This window comes from Mya arenaria, chromosome 11 (assembly GCF_026914265.1).
Source record: "Mya arenaria isolate MELC-2E11 chromosome 11, ASM2691426v1".
Taxonomy (NCBI): Eukaryota; Metazoa; Mollusca; class Bivalvia; order Myida; family Myidae; genus Mya; species Mya arenaria.
Genome location: NC_069132.1, coordinates 41,032,943 through 41,051,221, shown reverse-complemented (window position 1 = coordinate 41,051,221; position 18,279 = coordinate 41,032,943). Strand labels below are relative to the sequence as shown.

Here is an 18,279-nt window from a genome sequence, read left to right as displayed (position 1 = left end):
TGATTATGACATTTTTTATATATTTTTTTGTCTTAAAATGATTCATTTTTTGCAAAAATGCATGGAAACCAGTGATATAAGATTGCTGACCAAAAATCAGATTGCAGGTTTTTATATTTATGATTAAAATTTGATATTTTATGCATTTTTTATAAAGCATTAGTTAAGCCTTTAGCCATTTATCATTCATTTTCAAACATAAATATGAAAAACTCTGATCTGATCAGTTTTCAGCATTGTTTTTCAGATATTTACGCAAAAATTTGCTCATTCCAAGACAAAAAATAAAAACAGTTGTCAAAACAGTAAATCTGTGAGAGTGCAGCTTTAATACATCGCTATAGACTAAATTGACAATTATCATATCCTTATCCAAGGGCCTACACAAACTTCGTCAGCTGGATATCAGCTGGAACAAGCTGACCCATACGAAAGACGAGCTCTCCATTCTCCGTAAACACATGCCCAACATTACGGCACTAGATGTTCGCAATAACCCATGGCAGAAGGTGAGTTGATTTTTAGTTGGCTTTCTTAGTTGGTATCGTATTTCTATTGTTAGGTGTCTTCATTGATTATTTTAATGTTTAAATGCACTGCTTTTAGTTTAAAACAACAAAACAGCAATTTTGATTTAACAGGACATTTTCAGAAAATTCCAGATCAAAAATGATGTCATAAATCAATTGCATAAATAATTTAGTGCATTTTCTTAAAAATTATAGATACAGTTAGTAATTGAATATATTCTAAATCATTTCTTTAGGAAATAAAGTATGTTCCTTAAAAACTATGTTACTGAAAAGTAGGTTTATTTTGTAAAACCCTTGAATAAACATCAGTCTGCGAAAGGTAGCACTCAACACCTGCAACTAAACTATTTGGAAAATGACAGTAGCAGAATAAGTTTTTGTTTAATACCGCGTGCTGTATTGTTGGAGATGGAAAAGAAATAAAACAACATTTTTCACCTAAAAGTTTGTAAGAAAAAGTCAAATATGACTGAAATGGTTTTTTTGTCTTGCAAAAATGTTGACCAGATTTCATAAACCCTCCAGTAAACATTTAATTTCAGGCTGACAGTTTGCGGCTACGTATAATCGGTAGATTAAAATTATTGAATCTTCTCAATGGTGCAACAGTGACAGAATCAGAATCTTCTGCTGCACTGCGCATTGCCGCAGGATCTCGTATTTCCCAGGTTTCATTGCTCACATTTTCCCGCACCGATCAGTCCCGTCCCCGGTCACTGAGTCTTCTGTCAACGGCGCAGGTCCTGTGTACAACCAGCAGACACAAGCCAGAGAAATTGAGCGACCATGATACACACTGGTATTCAAAGGTAGAGGTCATGATTTAGGGGTTGATTTTAACCTTGATTGCTGAAAAGGCTATTATCTACTCTTAATTATTAAAAATATGACCATTTTTGAGATGACAGCTGGAATTGTTTTTTGCAGAGAGCCACCTGAACACTGTAGCAGATTTTATCAAACTTGTCTGACCCACCAGCTCAAGTTTTGTACAATTTGTGTAGGACTGGACAAATTGTTATTGTAAACAACAGTGTGTGTATACAGCGTGATAGATTACGTCCTACCGTATGCTAAGTTGGAAAGCAACATTTTACTTAAAATGAAAACTTAAAACAAAGATAACTTTTCTTTTTCTACACCATTTTAATTGAAACAAAAGGCAGTCTATGGGGATTAAAGTGCCCCACATTCATTTTATTAGCAGAGTTTGATTAGGTGATTAATTCTTCAAACACTTTGACAAATCTGTTTCCATAATAATGTTTTGACAGCGCTCTATCAGGCAGCGGCTTTTTGTAAAGGTTTGTCTAAGTGTTTTAAGAAACTTAACTCTCAGTCAAACTCTGGTTAAATATAGAAGGTGGGTATTAGTAAGCCGCATAGACTACGCTATGTTTCAATAAAAATGGGGAAGAAATAGTAAAGATACCTTTGTTTAAAGTCTTCATTCAAAGCAAAATATTGCCTTCCGACGTAGCATTTATGACGCAATATACCACATGGTATACACATACTGGGCAATGAACCAAATATTTTATGAATTTTAGTTTTGGTCTGTGGAAATTTAAAGCTAGAAGACTTTAGTGATATTTTCAAGGTTGGAATATGCTCGTCTATTTTTCAAAACAAAAGCCAAGTAATTGTGATAGTTATGTCATAGTGGTTCGGAAACTTTTAACATGAACATAAACAAAAAAACGGTTCCAGATATTTAAATAAAACTTGACTTATGCAGATTTTTCACTGACCAAAACTATAACTCAGACAGTCATTGACATCTGCTAGTGGTCCTCTTGTCTCTTTAAGCTGCAGTGCCTTTTTTCTGACAAATTTGGAGTCAAAATTTGGCCCAATCTCCAGGGTGCTTAGGGTGGAAAATGCACATTATTTCAGGCTGTGAAGAACTAAAATACAATATAAATTTGAGAACAATTGATAAACATGTGTTTAATTGATCTAGTTTTAGCATTCAACTGCAATATATGTTAAGTTTGTATGTATTTATAAGCATATAATAAGAAACAAAGCAAAGGAAATATTTGAGTACATGTATGTATCTACAGCATTCAATTCTACGAAGGCAGAAGGTTGTACATGCTGGTCTCCATGAGGGCAGAAGGGTGCTACAATAAAAGGGCGGGGTGCAGCTCCATCCTATAACTCTTGAGCTAATAACCTATTAAAAGATGAAAGTATTAAATTGTAAAAACATATTTAAGGTTTGTCATAGGACTCGTACAAATCTTATTATTGTTTCAGATTACTTCCCTGAATCTGGACAATCAACACATCACAAAGCTGTCCAACTTGGAAAAACTGGAACATCTGAAATATGCGTCCTTCAACAATAATGACATCACTAAAATAGAGGTCGGTGATACAGAATAATAATGGTTTAAAGTGACACTTGTATTTAAAATCAATACATAGACATGTATAACAAACATAAATTTTGAGTGATAAATCTTTAATTACTTACTAAATAATGCATTTATGGAAAATATTAATTATTGATAACAAGATTGTAACTGAGTATTTAATAGCTGAAAATGCACAAATAATAAATGACTGGTGGGTCCAAAAAGATTTAGTGATCAACTTTTGCTTATAAGGTAGAAATATCATGTTTTCTGCACCTTTCTTTCAAATTAAACACAGTATTCTTCATGAAAACAATTGTTTTTGATATTAAATTATTTATCCTTTCTGGTAAATTATAACAATTGTATTAATTGTGGTACATCTTATAGGGGAGTAAGAGTGCATCTTTAAAAGAACTGTTCCATTATGGTATACAATTGTACAACCAGCTTAAATCAAATATGTACATGTATAACGGCCAGGTATTCCGATGCAAAATCAAATTAAACTAAAGACATTGGAGAAAAATTGAGGTACAGAACTCAGCTCTTTAAAGGGGCTAGACACCAGCTGGAAAATCGGCAAATACATTATTTCACCAAACAACCCTTGAATTGTCAAAATGTATGAGACCAATAGTACATCATTTAACATGATTAGATTAATATTTTGTCGCTGTCTCAGCTGAGTTTAGAAAATATCGCATAATGGTTTTTAAGTTTATAGTGTGTATATTTAGCTTGCGAAAGTCACGTGATTTTTAAATTTACTCCGGGGATTTACTTGGTTGTTTTTTTTGCAATTGTATAATCTGGTGTCTAGTCCGTTAAAAAAAACTGTTTGTTAATTTGCTAAGTGAGAATTGAACAGCCTAATGCAAAAGTATTGTAGACTTTAATATAAAAAAGCAAGGATAAAGTGGCAGTGATACCGAATAAACATGGAACTTAAATCAGCTTTTAAAAGACCCAGGGGGGTAAAATAAAAGCTGATTGAGATTTAAACAGCTTTTTAATGGCTATTCGGCAATTGCTATAATCATCTGATGAACGCAACATTTGGACTCCACACACTTTAACCAGCCCAACTGCGTTCATACCCCAGTCCCTCAATTAATTCCTTAAATGATAAACATTTTCTATTTCTTCATTACAGGGTTTAGACCACTGCCAGAAACTTGAAGAACTCTCCATCGAAAACAACTGTATCTGTAAATTAGATGGCATCTCAAAACTAACACACCTACGCCGCCTAAGTCTCTGCCAGAACTACATCACCTCGCTTGAGTTCTCCAGTCTCCAAAACCTCGTACATCTACACTATCTTGCCCTCGACAATAATCAGCTTACCTCGCTGAATGGGCTTCAGAATTGCACCCCTCTGATGGAGGTCTACATCGGCAATAACCAGATCACGAATATCAGAGACGTGTTCCATTTGAAGGTTTAATAAGGGGCTTTATTCACCCTTGTAGTATAATTCAACAAACGCCCGCTCCGTGTATATTGCTCTCACAGATTGAACGTTTTGACAACTTTTTTTATTTTTTGTCTTGAAACGAGCCAATTTTTGGGAAATCCATGGAAACCAGTTATATAAGACTGCTGACAAAAAATAAGATCTCAGGTTTTTATCATTAAGTTCAAAAATTGATGTTTTATGCATATTTCTTGCCGTAAAACATTAATTTTCGAAAGGAAATATGAAAATCTGCAATCTGATCTTTTATCAGCAATCTTATATCATTGGTTTGCAGATATTTACGCAAAAATTTGCTCTTTCCAAGACAAAAAATAAAAAAAGTTGTAATAAATGATAAATCTGGGAGAGTGCAGCTTTAACAATTCAAACAGCGTCACGCTTCCAGCCGGATCATACCACAGGGAGATACTAGCGCCCTCCCTGCTCAAAGCCCTGCCGGCTCAAAGGCAGTAACACTATGTAATATGTTACAACCCTTTTTAAATGAATTCTCGTCCTTTCTGAAACATTTACAATCTATTAATGTATTTTGCCTGTTATGTTAAAACCAAACTGTTTCTGTAGTTGTTGTAAAAGTACTCAATGGCAAGTATGGTTCTATCCCAAAGTAGGATTGTTAAGTAGAAAAATACAAAACTCTTTAAGGCCGGATTCTGCATTGTTATCGACATTATTAAAGCTGCACTTTCACAGATTTACCATATTTTTTAAAAAAATTTTTTTGTCTCCAAATGAGCAAATTTTTGCGTTAATATCTGGAAAAAACTGATGTTAGGCTGTTGGAAAATTATCATATCGAAGTTTTTTCTATTTATGTTTTAAAATTGATATTTTATGGCTAAAAGCGTAACTAACGCTTAAAGAAATATGAGTTTTTTGGCAAATATGATTTTTTTGGCATTTTCCCAAACATTCTATTCTGTGGTAGGTTATCTTATATGACTGAAATGAAGACATTGATGCCAATATCAGCTGATTCTGAGACAAATATTTTAAAGAAAAGTAAAACCTATCAGTCTGTGAGAGTGCAGCTTTGTTGTATGTTGTTGTATGTTTTTCTTTAGACCTTGCGATCAAGGATAACCCGTGAAAGTGCAAGCACTTATTTCCAACGGGGTCCTTTGTTTTTGCTGAAGGGACAGCACGCTGAAGAGACAGTGGTGGGATACAAGGAAGTCCGGGTGCGAGACCCTAGCTCTTTTTCGAAGAGACCCCTTGGTTCTTTTACGTGCTCGGTGTAAAGCACCGATACACGGGGTACAACTTTCCTGGGTTAAACCAGTACTGAGTACACCACTTTTCCAAGCACTACCCTTTAAATGCCAAGCGCCAGGCAAGGGAGCTACTTGTACCAACTTTTAACGTCTTTTGGTATGACGCGGCCAGGGATCGAACCCACGACCTCCCGCTCCGTAGGCGGACGCTTATCCACTAGGCCACGGAGACGGTTTCAGCTTTAAGTTGTGAAATAATTGATTGCCATAAGGCATATCTCACAGGTTAAATTCAAGTTGGTGGTCTGTAATGGGAAAATCTTTTGCTTTGTTAAAGTTAACAATGTCGTTAACTTTTTAACGTGAAATATTTCACGATGTGTTCACATATCTAAATATCAACAAGTACGACTGAGACAGTTGTCTCAAATATTCTTTTGAAATACACCAGATCACGAGTGTATCCATTAATCTTCCTATGAAGTAACAATTTAAAAGTTAACAACGGCAAAGTTAACAACATTGTTAACTTTAACAAAGTTCTGAATAATCGGACCAATATTACCATAATGATCTCTTTCAACTACAGAGTTTGACGAACCTGGTGATTCTTGACATGTTTGGAAACCCTGTTGCCGTGGACAACGACAACTACCGTCTGTTTGTCATTTACCATCTCCGAACACTCAAGGCCCTTGATGGCTCGGCAATTGTAAGTACATTTTTGATGTTCATTATTTTTGTCCACGGATTTTTAGTCAAATCATCAACAAGTTATAAGGAAATAAAGTTTAAAGGCGGGGTGCCTGACCCCAAATATCCTACCGGACAGCAATTAAGCCTATTTGGCAGAGGAGGCGTGGTTAATCTGGTGTATGTGGCCTGCTCTGGTCAGCAGTTTTGATTGTAAACATTCACATGGCTTGAGGTGTTATATCATTCAGGATAGAGTGGTATATAAGAATTCATCCATTGGTTTCTCATTTGAGATTAGATAAATAAAGTTTGTATACCATTACCAATACTTCTACGAATTGTGTTATAATAAGCCATTTGATAGTATATATCAACCCAGATAATGGATGTTTTCCACCATATGGCAGTTACAACATTATATACTATGATAATAAACCTGTAGTAAACAGGAATTGGTAGTGAAATTCAGATGGCTGTTAGAGGGTCATTAACTTTCAAGATCTGTCAATCAACATTGCTGGGAAATTTGAATTTGTTTGACAGTTATAAAAAAATAATATTTGAAGGTAGTATTTATAACTGTTTGAGAGACTTGAGAGACTTGAAATTCACAAAATATGTTCTTGATACATTTAATGAACCATCTTGCAAATTTTAGCTTTTTTTGTTTGTTAATTATTTGTATATTTGAAAAAATGTACTGGCAGTCTGTACTAGCAGACAGCTCTGTGAGGTCAAGTGCAGTGGCCATTTTTCTGACTGTCTGCCTTTTATACTATTACCTCGGCCTTTAAGTTGATGATTAAAGGACACACAATTTAATTCTAGAAGTCTAGAAAAAAACTGTGAAAGATACATGTGTCTTAAGTGATGTGATACATCAGTTAGTAAGATTTAATGCTTTGTACACAATGATATCATAAGTTTATGTAAGTTTTTGACAATTTTCTTTTTTTCTTGCAATTGTATCATCTGGTGTCTAGTCCCTTTAAAGTGTTCAAGTGTTCATTTGTTACACATTATTCTATCACCTAACAAATTGTGCTGTTTATCCCAGGACACCTCAGAGGGGAATAATGCCAAGGATATGTTTGGAGGACGGTTGACTCCAGACTTTGTGGCTGAAAAACTAGGTCATTCAAACTTCTTGGATGTTAGAGAAATGGACTTGCCCTCCAGCGGTATCCGGATAGTGGACTTAGGGGCAGCTGATGTGTTTCTAAATCTGCGGAGGTAAGTAGGCTGTGGGTTTTTTCTCACCAAGGACAATATAGCATAGAAATAGGTCATCTTGAGTTATTGGAGGGTAGAGGGTCATTTTGAGTTCTTAGAATTTAGGTAAAGAGACTTACCCTTCAGCGGTATCTGGACTGTGGACCGAGGGCAGCTGATATGTTTCTAAATCTCCAGAGGTGAGTTCAGCATGGGTTTTGTCTCACACAGAAACAAGATCTTGGTGAACTCTTGGAGGTTAGGGAAACTTACCCTCCAGCGGTATTTGGACTGAGGACAGTGGAGGGTCAAATGTATTCCTACATCAGCAGAGTTAAATGCAAGACTTTATATGATAGTACATACACAAAGATTAGGGTTTTAGCTAGAGGGTTATGGGAAGGGTGCTGCACCCTGTCCATTTAGGAATCACCCTTCTTCCCTCAGCGAGACCAGAATGCGTACCCTCCTGCCTTCAAAAAATGAAATGCTTATGAATTTGAATAAACTTTACATATTTAGTAGTTGAAACCTGATACTACTTCAAATAACCACAATTTCCAATATTTTCTATGAAATTCATAATGCTTATATTATTCACTGCCCAATACAATGTTGACTTATGTCGCTTAGCACCTTTACTTGTCTGCAACATCTCTTTTAAAAGCTGTATAAAACCATTAATATTGTCACATTTACAATCATTTTAAATGATTTCAGTGTGAACCTGGAGCATAACAACCTCACCTCGTTCAGCGGACTCATCAACCTCCCAAACCTCAGGGTAACAAACCTTGCTTTTGGAGTTTTTCCACAAAGTTATTCATTCTAAAATAGCATTGTTAAAATATGGTTTGCTGTAGAGAAAATATTATGGCAGGTCAATTGTATTTTGAATTATTTGGATGCAGGTGTAAGATTATTATGACCGGGCTAGATACCAAGTAATAGTTATTGTTTATTTTTACATTTCTTCTCCTTTAAAATGGCATAAGCCAGTGCAAATTGTCTCTTTATTAGCCAGTGTACATGTAACAACTGCTCAAAGGCAGTAAAATAAAACCAATTAAATAGCTTAAACGTTATATATTTTACGAGTGTGAAGAAAGTTATGATAACTTAATCTGAGTTATGTTGCGTGAGAGTGTGGTCTTGTGTTGTGGGGGAAAACAGAGTACCCAGAGAAAACCCCGTCTTGTCCCGCTTAGTGACCACTAACCAAACTCACTTGCGCCCAGGCCTGGAATCAAACCCAGGTTGTCTTTGTGAGAAGCGAGTGCGCTAACCAGCTTTCTAAAGCTCAATCTTTAAATCATTAAAATTTATAATAAAAAATAAAAAAGGAGTTTATTTAATGATTAAATCAGAATCCTTGTGACAATACCAATTATGGCGACATGAGTTGAAACACTAAGTTACAAAATTAACTGCAGTACTGTTTACTTCCAGGTGCTGTGCTTAAACCACAATCGTATAGAGTGTGTAATGCCAAAACAGAAGCAAACATCGAAAACGAAGACGGGACTCACTTCCAACCCCTCGTCTTTCAAGAACGCTGCGGATCTCTTTAACCAGGACACAAACCTCGCTCCAGTTCTTGAAAACTTGGAGGTGCTTCATCTTGGGTAAGAAATATAAATTTTTATGGACTTTTTTTCTTTTCTATTTGTGTCGCTTGCAAAACAATGGCATGGCTGACACATGCAAAGTACTCTGTCTGTTGTCACCAGGGATATTTTCAATCAATAACTTTTGAATGATTTGTTGTAGAGTCTTCAAACTTCGTATGCACATTGATAATGGTTGAAAGGTGAGCCCTATTAAATCAGGTCAATTTTCAGGTAAAGATTATTAGGTCAAGGTCATGATGAACTTTACTAGAATAAAATGATGGGCACTTGGGCAGGCAAATCATCAGATTCGTGGAAATCTAGTTTGAAGAAAGTAGGAATTGCCATGCGCCCTCTGATCAACTGAAACAAACGGGCATACACTTTTGGTACTTTTGAAAATAAGATCGTTTACTGCACATTTTACAATTTTTTTATTTAGAGCATCTGTGACAGATCCATTGGAAACCTCGATGACTGTCTATGTTTTTTATTGCAGTTATAACGGTATCAAGGATATGGGAGCTCTTCAGTTGAGCCGACTGACTGGATTGAAAGCGCTGTTCCTTCAAGGTAATCAACTCATAATCCGGAAAAAGTTTAAGAAAGTTGTAAAAAAGTTGCAAATAATTTATGTACCGGTATGCATATTGCAGCTGCTTTTTGATTAAGTGGAAACCTTGACTTTGACCTTGACCTTTGTTTTATGTATGTTTCCATAGGAACATTGCCCATATTCACTAATGTTTGAGACTCAGACTCAGAAATGGAAGTTCTTAAAGCTGCACTCTCACAAAATGACAGTTTTTACCTTTTTAAAAAAAAAAATGTCTTAGAACCAGCTCATTTTTGCATCGGTACCATCAATTCAGTCATATAAGGAAGCTCCATATAGAACTCTCAGTTGTTTGGTAAACTGCCAAAAATTCATTTTTCTTAAATGGTTAATAACGCTTTAGCCATAAAACATCAATTTTCGAACATAATTATGAAAACAGCGATCCGCTCTTTTGTCAGCAGTCTTTTATCAGTGGTTTCCAGACATTTACGCATCAATTGGCCCATTCCAAGACAAAATTATTATTTTTTTAATGTAGTTAAGTTTGTTTTGACATAAAATGCGTAAATAATTGTTGAACATTGTATTTGGACATAAATAGCCAGTTTTACCATTATTGCTCTTTAAATGATGATTGAACATAACATGAAGATTTACAGACATGAGTCTTATGGGTAAGTCTCAAACTCGGATTCAACATGTTTGCGAATACAGACCTACAGGGGCCATATTCAATAAGCATCTTAGTGAATATTTTCAACTTAGTGAGAATTTCGTTATTTTTGACAATGATTATTTTAAGTACCCCCTTTTTTTCATCAGATTTATTCATATTCATATATTGTTTGGACCATTTTCTTGCTTATTTTCATGTTTGTGGTGTACAAACCTTATTCGTTTTTTTAAAATTCAAATTAGAAAAAAGGTAATTTTTTAGAAGTTTAAAAAAAAGTTACATAGATGCTTATTGAATATTGCCCCAGGACTATAATAAGCATTTCAAAGGTATGCTAAAGTACTTTTCACGCAAGAGGATCTAATAGGTGGTTGGTTTATTACCCAGTGGAACTACATTATTTTATTACCTAGTGCAACTGTTCTAATAATGATTAACATTCTTTCCAGGTAACGAAATCCAGAAAGTCGAAGGCATGGAGCATCTGCATGATTTACGTGAGCTGGTATTGGACCGCAACAAGATCAAGAGCGTGTGTGAGATGTCATTCATCAACCAATGGAATCTTCAGGAACTGCATATGGAGGAGAACCGTCTGAGGGAGTTGGCAAACTTTAACTGTCTGGAGAATTTACAGAGGCTGTATCTGGGGTCTAACAGAATTCAGGTACAGCCATATAAGTTTTCAATAATTTAATTGCACAATTTAAATTAGGCATAATCCTTTCTACCAGGGAAATAACACTGTTACGGCATTTAGGAAAAGGTAAAATTTTGACACAAGATGCTTCCATTATATGGCCCAAGGGCTAATAAACAAGTTTGGTTCCAAGCAATATTATAGGTAATTGGGCCTGTACATTCAAAGTTCTTATTTTGATGACTGCCCAGGGTTTTTACGTCAAACCACAAATTGAAAGGTACTTTACCTTTTTCACTAATTTGCAGTTGTTTACCAACAGAACATACAGTAAGTCATTTAAACATGATTCATTACATAAAAACAAATTTGTTATTTTTTTGGTGTTCTTACATGAAAGCTGTCAATTTGTCTTGGATTAAACTATTGCCTAGTCAACTGTATGAGCTGTTTTCCAGTCATGCTGTGACGTCATGAAAATTTCCAAATTTCATTTTTAGACGGCAGATCATTAATTTTTTTTGTTTTTTTAACACATAGTTTAAATAAATTTTTGATCAGGTAATATTGTAAAGTGCAAGCCAAAGACGCAACAGATCTCTTCAGAGAAATGCAAGCTCAACCCTGAAGGGGTTGACTGGTCTAATTTACATAGGCCCTGAACCTCCACATGGAGAACTGGTCATGGGGGTTATGCCAATTTGCATATTACCAAGTACATCAACGTACTATTTACGCACTTCCGCCTACACCTGAACCTTACATTATTACAGTTATTTCCTATTTTGCTTCGATTGAGTTATTAAACAGTAAATTCGAGGGGTGAAAGTGAAAAGGTTCTATCTGCTTCTTTATATAATGTCACTTAGAACCTTTTCGCTTTCACCCCTCAAGTTATTCCATGTTTTTGGGGTAAACAGTCAAAACTGTTGTCCCTTGGTGTCGGGGATAATATTCTGAACTGTTACTCTCAGCAGCCTCGGGCAACAGTTCCGATGTGATCGCCTCCACCTGGGACAATAGTTTTGACTGTTACCTAAATTACCATGTAATAGCTGCATATAATTAAGGAATGAATTGCAGGGTTGATGTCATTATCGGGGTATGAACGCAATTGGGAAAAGATCAACAACTTCAAATCACTTTTAAACGTAAAATTGAAACACTTATGGCAATAATACATGTAAAATATAATAAATTAACACCTTCTAAAATGTTGATTTATACTTTACAGGACCTGCTGACACCATACAAACAATAACAAGATCAATCATTTTCATGTATATTGTTATGCGATCCGAACATATCCGAAGATGTTGCGTTCATAGATTGATAACCGCAATTGCCGAGAGGCAGTTCATTTAAGGAATGGAAGTTGAGGTGTAAATATATGCTGTATGATACCATGTTGTTTCAGGAAGTCGGAGAGTTAGAAAACCTTGATGGTCTACAAAGCCTCATTGAGATATCCGTCGTTAATAACCCGGTAGGTTACATTCCACCATGTTTTTCGTTTTCCAGATTTCTTATATATACATTACCTTGTTTGCAACTGTAAGCTTCACCAATATATGAATGTTTTGAACACCATTGTATTCAAAATTTTGTTTATAAGTTTTCACAGAGGTATACAAATATTAATTTTGTTGACTTTTTAAATTTTATGTTCTGTTATAAAAAAACATGAAATAATAGGAAGCTTCATCAAGTTAACATTTTAAATAATTGCTTATAACACATTGCCGTTTCAAGCTCATCTGCTTTGTAAGAAATGAAAGTCTGGATATTGTGCTAACCTTGGTGTTGTAGCATAGTGCAGAAAGTTAAAACCTTTTCCACATCTCAAGATTGTTTAAAGCTGCACTCTCACAGATTGACTGTTTTGACAACTTTTTTTCTTTCTTTTTTTGTTGTAAAATCAGTCAATTTTATCGTTAATGTCTGGAAACCAGTGATATAAGACTGCTGACAAATTCAGATCGCAGGTTTTTTAAAAAAAAAAAGTTTGCCAAAAAAACTTTCTCTTAAAGCGTTAATAATGCTTTTAGCCATAAAACATTATTTTTCGAACGTAAATAAGAAAATTGCTATCTGCTCTTTGTAAGCAGTCTTATATCAATGGTTTTCAGACATTTACACAGAATTGGCTCATTCAAAGACATAAAATTAAAAAGTTGTCAAAAGAGTCTATCTGTGATAGTGCAGCTTCAAGATAATCAATTGAATCATGTTACAAATGTTGTCAGATTTTATATAAAACGCTGATTTACAGCAAGGGGCATCACTGTGGGCTTAATAATTATTGAGTTATGCCCCTTGTTCGACTGAATAAAAACAGACGAGAGTTGGTGTGAGCTTTGCCCAAAGAGCCACCTGTAAGCAGGTGGCAGTTACGTTGACATGACCCACCCTATGGCCACAGCCCCCTACAAATTTTTTTTTTATTTGGAACATGATCATCTCTCACAAAAACCTAAATATCAAGCACATATTCCAGTAATAATTTTCCAAAAAAATATTTTTTTCTTTTTAATAATTAGAATAATTGTACTTCGGGGGAATATTTTTTCTTGGAATTTTTGGTTGATATTATTATGGTTTTTGTGATAGATGATTATGTTCCGATTAATTTTGGTCTTGATTGATTTTTTTAAGGAGGTGGGTATGGCTATAGGATTGGTCATATACGTAACTTGCTGCCTGTACTTGTAGGAACTTGATAGTAAATGCTTTCGATAGTGCTCATAACAAAGTACAATAGTTTTAACACAGCATGACATTGAACAATATTTGATGCTGGAAGTAGCTCTTTACTTTTTACGATTACATGTTTTTTCTGTGGCTCTAGTTCCGAGGGGACAGAGTGGAATGGGTATGAGGGATTATGTGTGTCAATATGTCTGTAAATTGATGTTTTAACAAATAAAATGCTGAATCATTAAGTTAAATTTCAGTTTTGTAATTGATATGACGCTAAAGTGCCCTGGTTTTATTTATTTTTAGCGTATTTGTTTTTCTAGGAAATAAAACTTTTAGTGATAGTTTTTTGTGTCGTTGTCCTTAGCAACGGCAGCGGCAGCTGGGAAAGCTAGCAAAATCTATACTATTGACCATAACTCAAAATCTGTTTAAGACATTCTAATGAAACTTGGTAAAGATATTCTAATGAAACTTACACATGTTTGCAGAAACAATACACACATTTATATAGCAATGCCAATATCTCTAAATTGAATACTTGTTGAGTGTTTTCTCTGTGGCTTTCTTGTTATATGCATAATTGTTAAAACAAAAAAAAAGAGGATTAAACATTGATGTTTGGACGATATATATTATTATGTTAAAACAACTCCTTAAATTCTGATAGCGTCATGTCAGTTGTTTGCTTGATTATTTGTTAGAAAACGTGTAGAAATTGTGTTTATTTTCACTGTATTAAAGGCATGGTGTTTTGCAAGAGTAAGTTTGGCGTATTCTGAATCTATTTGTATACAATGCATTTTACCCAAGGCTCACTTTTCTTTTCAATGCATGTTACTGCACATGACAAATCTTGTCTTCTGTATACATATCAGCCTTTGTATACTATTTAAGTTTGTCTGTTTTTTGCTGAAAATAATTTGAGATACAGTCGAAACCCGTTAGCTCAATATCCCAGTGACCAGTCAAAATACTTCGAGCCTCGTGAATATCGAGTCAAGCGGGAATGCTTTTGCCCACAATAAAACAAAAACTGTCGTTGACATCCAGTTCGAGCCAAAGCGGAAATCGAGCCAAGCGATATCTAGCCAACAGGTTTCGCCTGTATTGTCCAACCCTTCCAGGTGTCATTAACAGCAACGACAACATAGTTGTCGTGGTCGTTGGCATTGTGCAAAAACTATACTGTAAGCCGTAACTTATACAATATGGGTTAAAGCTGTTATCATGAAACTTGGTACTAATGTTAACTTTAACAGTTTGCATTCAATGTTCTTATGTTTAAAGGGCCCATCATCTGTCTTAACATTTTTGTTTGAAACCCCTTGGTAGACTGAAAATAAATGACAGGACTATTGTAAGCATCCATTTTCAATGCGTTTGTTCTCATGAATTATTGTACTGTCTTAATCTTCGCTTACTAAAATCATTCTATAGTATTTCTAACAACAATTACTACTACCCTCAAATATAATGACAATATATATTACAAGACCTTGGCCCACGATAACGAACAGTCTTAAGTCATAGTTCAGACTCTAGTTGCAAATTGGCAAATCATCATTACATTGTAACTTTGCTTCTTAGTATATACCAGTTTTGCTCAATTGCGTAACAAGCTTACATCTTATTTTAAACACTCTCGAGACTGCTTCCTGGGTCAAATTCACCAGTACTGAGTGTCCATGTGGGAGGTCACAAGAATATTCCCTGACCAGGGATAGAACCCTGGATCTCTTAGCCTGGAGGTGGACACTCTACCTCTGAGTCATCCCAACCTTACTGGGCCATCCAGTCCGTGACTTTCCTTGTTGCCAAGTTTTGCTGATGAAAATCTAATGAATTTTATAACAATTTAACATCGTACAATTTTTTTACATTTATTTTTGTTTACAAAGGTAAAATATATATAAAAAAAAAATGAATAATTTTGAGTCAGAGTATAGATTTATACTTTTAGACTGTTCATAATCATGGGCCCTAAAATGCATGTATACACTTATGTTAACCTTTACTTGTAATCCAACCAATTACTTATTAAAGCTGCACTCTCACATATATACCAATTTTACAACTTTTTTATTTTTTGTCTTGGAAAGATCAAATTTTTGCATAAATATCTGCAAACCAATGATAAAAGATTGCTGGCAAAAAATCAGATCGTAGATTTTCATATTTCTGTTCGAAAATTCATGTTTTATGGCTTAAACCGTTACTTCCGGTTTAAGAAAAATGCATAAAACATCAATTTTTGAACTTAAATATAAAATTCTGCGATCTATTTTTTTGTCAGCAGTCGTATATAATTGGTTTCCATGGATTTTCGCAAAAATTGGCTCGTTCCAAGACAAAAAAAGTTGTCAAAACGTTCAATCTGTGAGAGTGCAGCTTTAATGGCCTCAATTTCATGATACATCTTAAGACCCTAATAAACGGATTAAGCTAAGCTCACTATTTTTGTTTTGGTATAATTTGTGTAAAATTAACATTCTTAGAGTAGGAGATTATCATTATGGTAATCTTGATAAACCAATTTTAATGTCCTCACTAAAATGCTTTGGGGAATATTACTAGGGTGATGAAGATGTGCACCTGGGGTTTTGCTTCCCATTGCTCTTAGTAATACCAGAGTTATGGCCCTTGAATTAGCATATCTGGACTTGTGTCTCTCAAAACTCCAAATCTATATAATCTAGAAGCATAAAACCTTAGGGGAATGTTCATGAGGGATGAAGTTATGCTTCTGGGGTTTTGTTCCCCCCTGCACTTAGTAAACCAGAGTTATGGCCCTTTAATTAGCATTGCTGGACTTGTGTTGCATAAAACTCCAAATATGTATAACCTAGAATCAAGAAACCTTAGGGGCATGGTAATGGGATGATGAAGTTTTGAGCCTGTGGTTTTGATCCCCACAGCACTTAGTAAACCCTGAGTTATTGCCCTTGAATAAGCAAAAATTGACAATTGCAGACTTGTGTTGCTCAAAACTCCCAAAACTATATAACCTACAGGGGATTGTGAAAATGTTGATGAAGTTATGCACCTTAGATTTCCTTTCCTGCTAGACTTAGTAAAACCAGAGTTATGGCCCTTGCTAATTAGTAAAATCGAGACTAAGTTTGAAATTTGGGTAATAGAAATAAGGTTCTTAAACTTGTTATGCTTAGAAACTTTTGAGAAATTGGGGCCATGCTTTTTTTTTAGTTTGTAGATTTATTTTCTAATACTGCATGGTTTGTAATTTTTGTTGAAGTTGAACCCTGCAAATGCTTTAAATTTTGTTTTAAGAATTCCTAAAGCTGCCCATTTTCACCTGAAGACAAGCATTGAATTTTTTCCCAGTTTGAAGTACACCTTTCTTTAAGATGAATAATATGACAGAGAAGATTATTGTTTGTTACATGCAGTGTAAGATCATAGTATATTTCATCATGTGAGCACCATAAGTTTAATTTCAAGAGTGGCTTAGACACGTGTGAAATATTCACTGCTGGTGTTCACCAAGTGAAATATATTGCCATCTTTCACTGATTTATAGTGTTTTTCTTTTTATTATGTGCCTAAAAGCAGTATTTAAAGACATAAATTGAATTTGTTAGATATCAATCTGTATGCGTGTGCAATGAAATTTTCGAAATGGCGTTATGATGTTGTTGATATCTTGTCACGGTTCTGTGCATACTCAATTGTTTGATTTGAAAAGCAGAATGAACTAAATTTTCAAAAGTAGTGAAAAATATAAAATTGATGTTTACAATGTTTGAAACAGTGAAATATCATTTTTATTTTACTGATGAATCTCGATACACCACCAGAAAGCATATAATAAAAGTAAATATCTAGAGAAGTTTTGAACATTGTATCAAATGTCATTAAAGTATAAAGTATGTCTTATAATGTATGTACATTGTTCATTACAAGTTTATGTCATATCTTTCTTTAATCTCCCAATACTGTATATCTATAGTTGATATTCAACAATCCCCCCCCCCCCCCCCCTTACACCACCCACCCCACCCTACCATGTTGTTTTCCTTGCTTTTTATTTAATTATATGATAGTTTGCAGACTTTAGAAAACTTAACATTCTAATTGAAGAACATTGTGTACATTATGGCAAGATTTTAAAAGAATGAAAATAATATCTAAAGACTAAAGTTTGAAGAATATTAATAAAACACTTTCATTTCTTCAAACATATATAAAACACGCTGATAGTTCCACAATAAGTAAATCAAAATATAGCATATCAATTCAACAAAACTTTAAGTCATAGGTATGTTAACAAAAGAAATTTAGTCTATAGCAATGTCACTCAACGTAACCCGGTCTACATTGTTAATCTTTCTTATGTCTCATCGTCTTGGCATCGTAGCCATCCATCTGGCAACCAAATCTGCTCATATTGAGTTCATAAGGAATTAATATTGCTCACAGTTTTGTGACTACAGTCAAATCTTTCCTGAATTTCGTGAAATGTATATTCAATGATCCTTGTCAGGAATTTCCTTGACTTGCTTTTTTGCTATTTGAGATAATTGATATGGTCAGGCACACTGTGAGTGGTTCATCACTTATTCTCTGCTGTCCATC

General features: G+C 34.7%; 1 protein-coding gene across 11 annotated transcripts in view; it reads left to right on the top strand.

Annotated features, from left to right (window-relative positions):
* The window catches only part of LOC128209176 (leucine-rich repeat-containing protein 9-like), a 64,682-nt gene that overhangs the window by 27,341 nt on the left and 19,062 nt on the right, over positions 1 to 18,279 (top strand). For 8 of the 11 annotated variants that reach the window (XR_008256950.1, XR_008256951.1, XR_008256952.1 and 5 more), the window contains exons 21-32: positions 378 to 509; positions 1,076 to 1,342; positions 2,796 to 2,906; positions 4,053 to 4,340; positions 6,183 to 6,305; positions 7,347 to 7,522; positions 8,222 to 8,285; positions 8,951 to 9,126; positions 9,611 to 9,684; positions 10,796 to 11,013; positions 12,404 to 12,472; positions 14,428 to 14,445. Coding sequence is in view for 8 of the 11 variants with exons in the window: in XM_052913092.1 (XP_052769052.1) it covers positions 378 to 509; positions 1,076 to 1,342; positions 2,796 to 2,906; positions 4,053 to 4,340; positions 6,183 to 6,305; positions 7,347 to 7,522; positions 8,222 to 8,285; positions 8,951 to 9,126; positions 9,611 to 9,684; positions 10,796 to 11,013; positions 12,404 to 12,472; positions 14,428 to 14,445 (1,716 nt within the window). In the remaining 3 variants the exon portion in view is untranslated. The remainder of the gene's footprint in view (positions 1 to 377; positions 510 to 1,075; positions 1,343 to 2,795; positions 2,907 to 4,052; positions 4,341 to 6,182; positions 6,306 to 7,346; positions 7,523 to 8,221; positions 8,286 to 8,950; positions 9,127 to 9,610; positions 9,685 to 10,795; positions 11,014 to 12,403; positions 12,473 to 14,427; positions 14,446 to 18,279) is intronic. The other 3 variants (XM_052913095.1, XM_052913091.1, XM_052913087.1) reach the window with 1 other exon arrangement.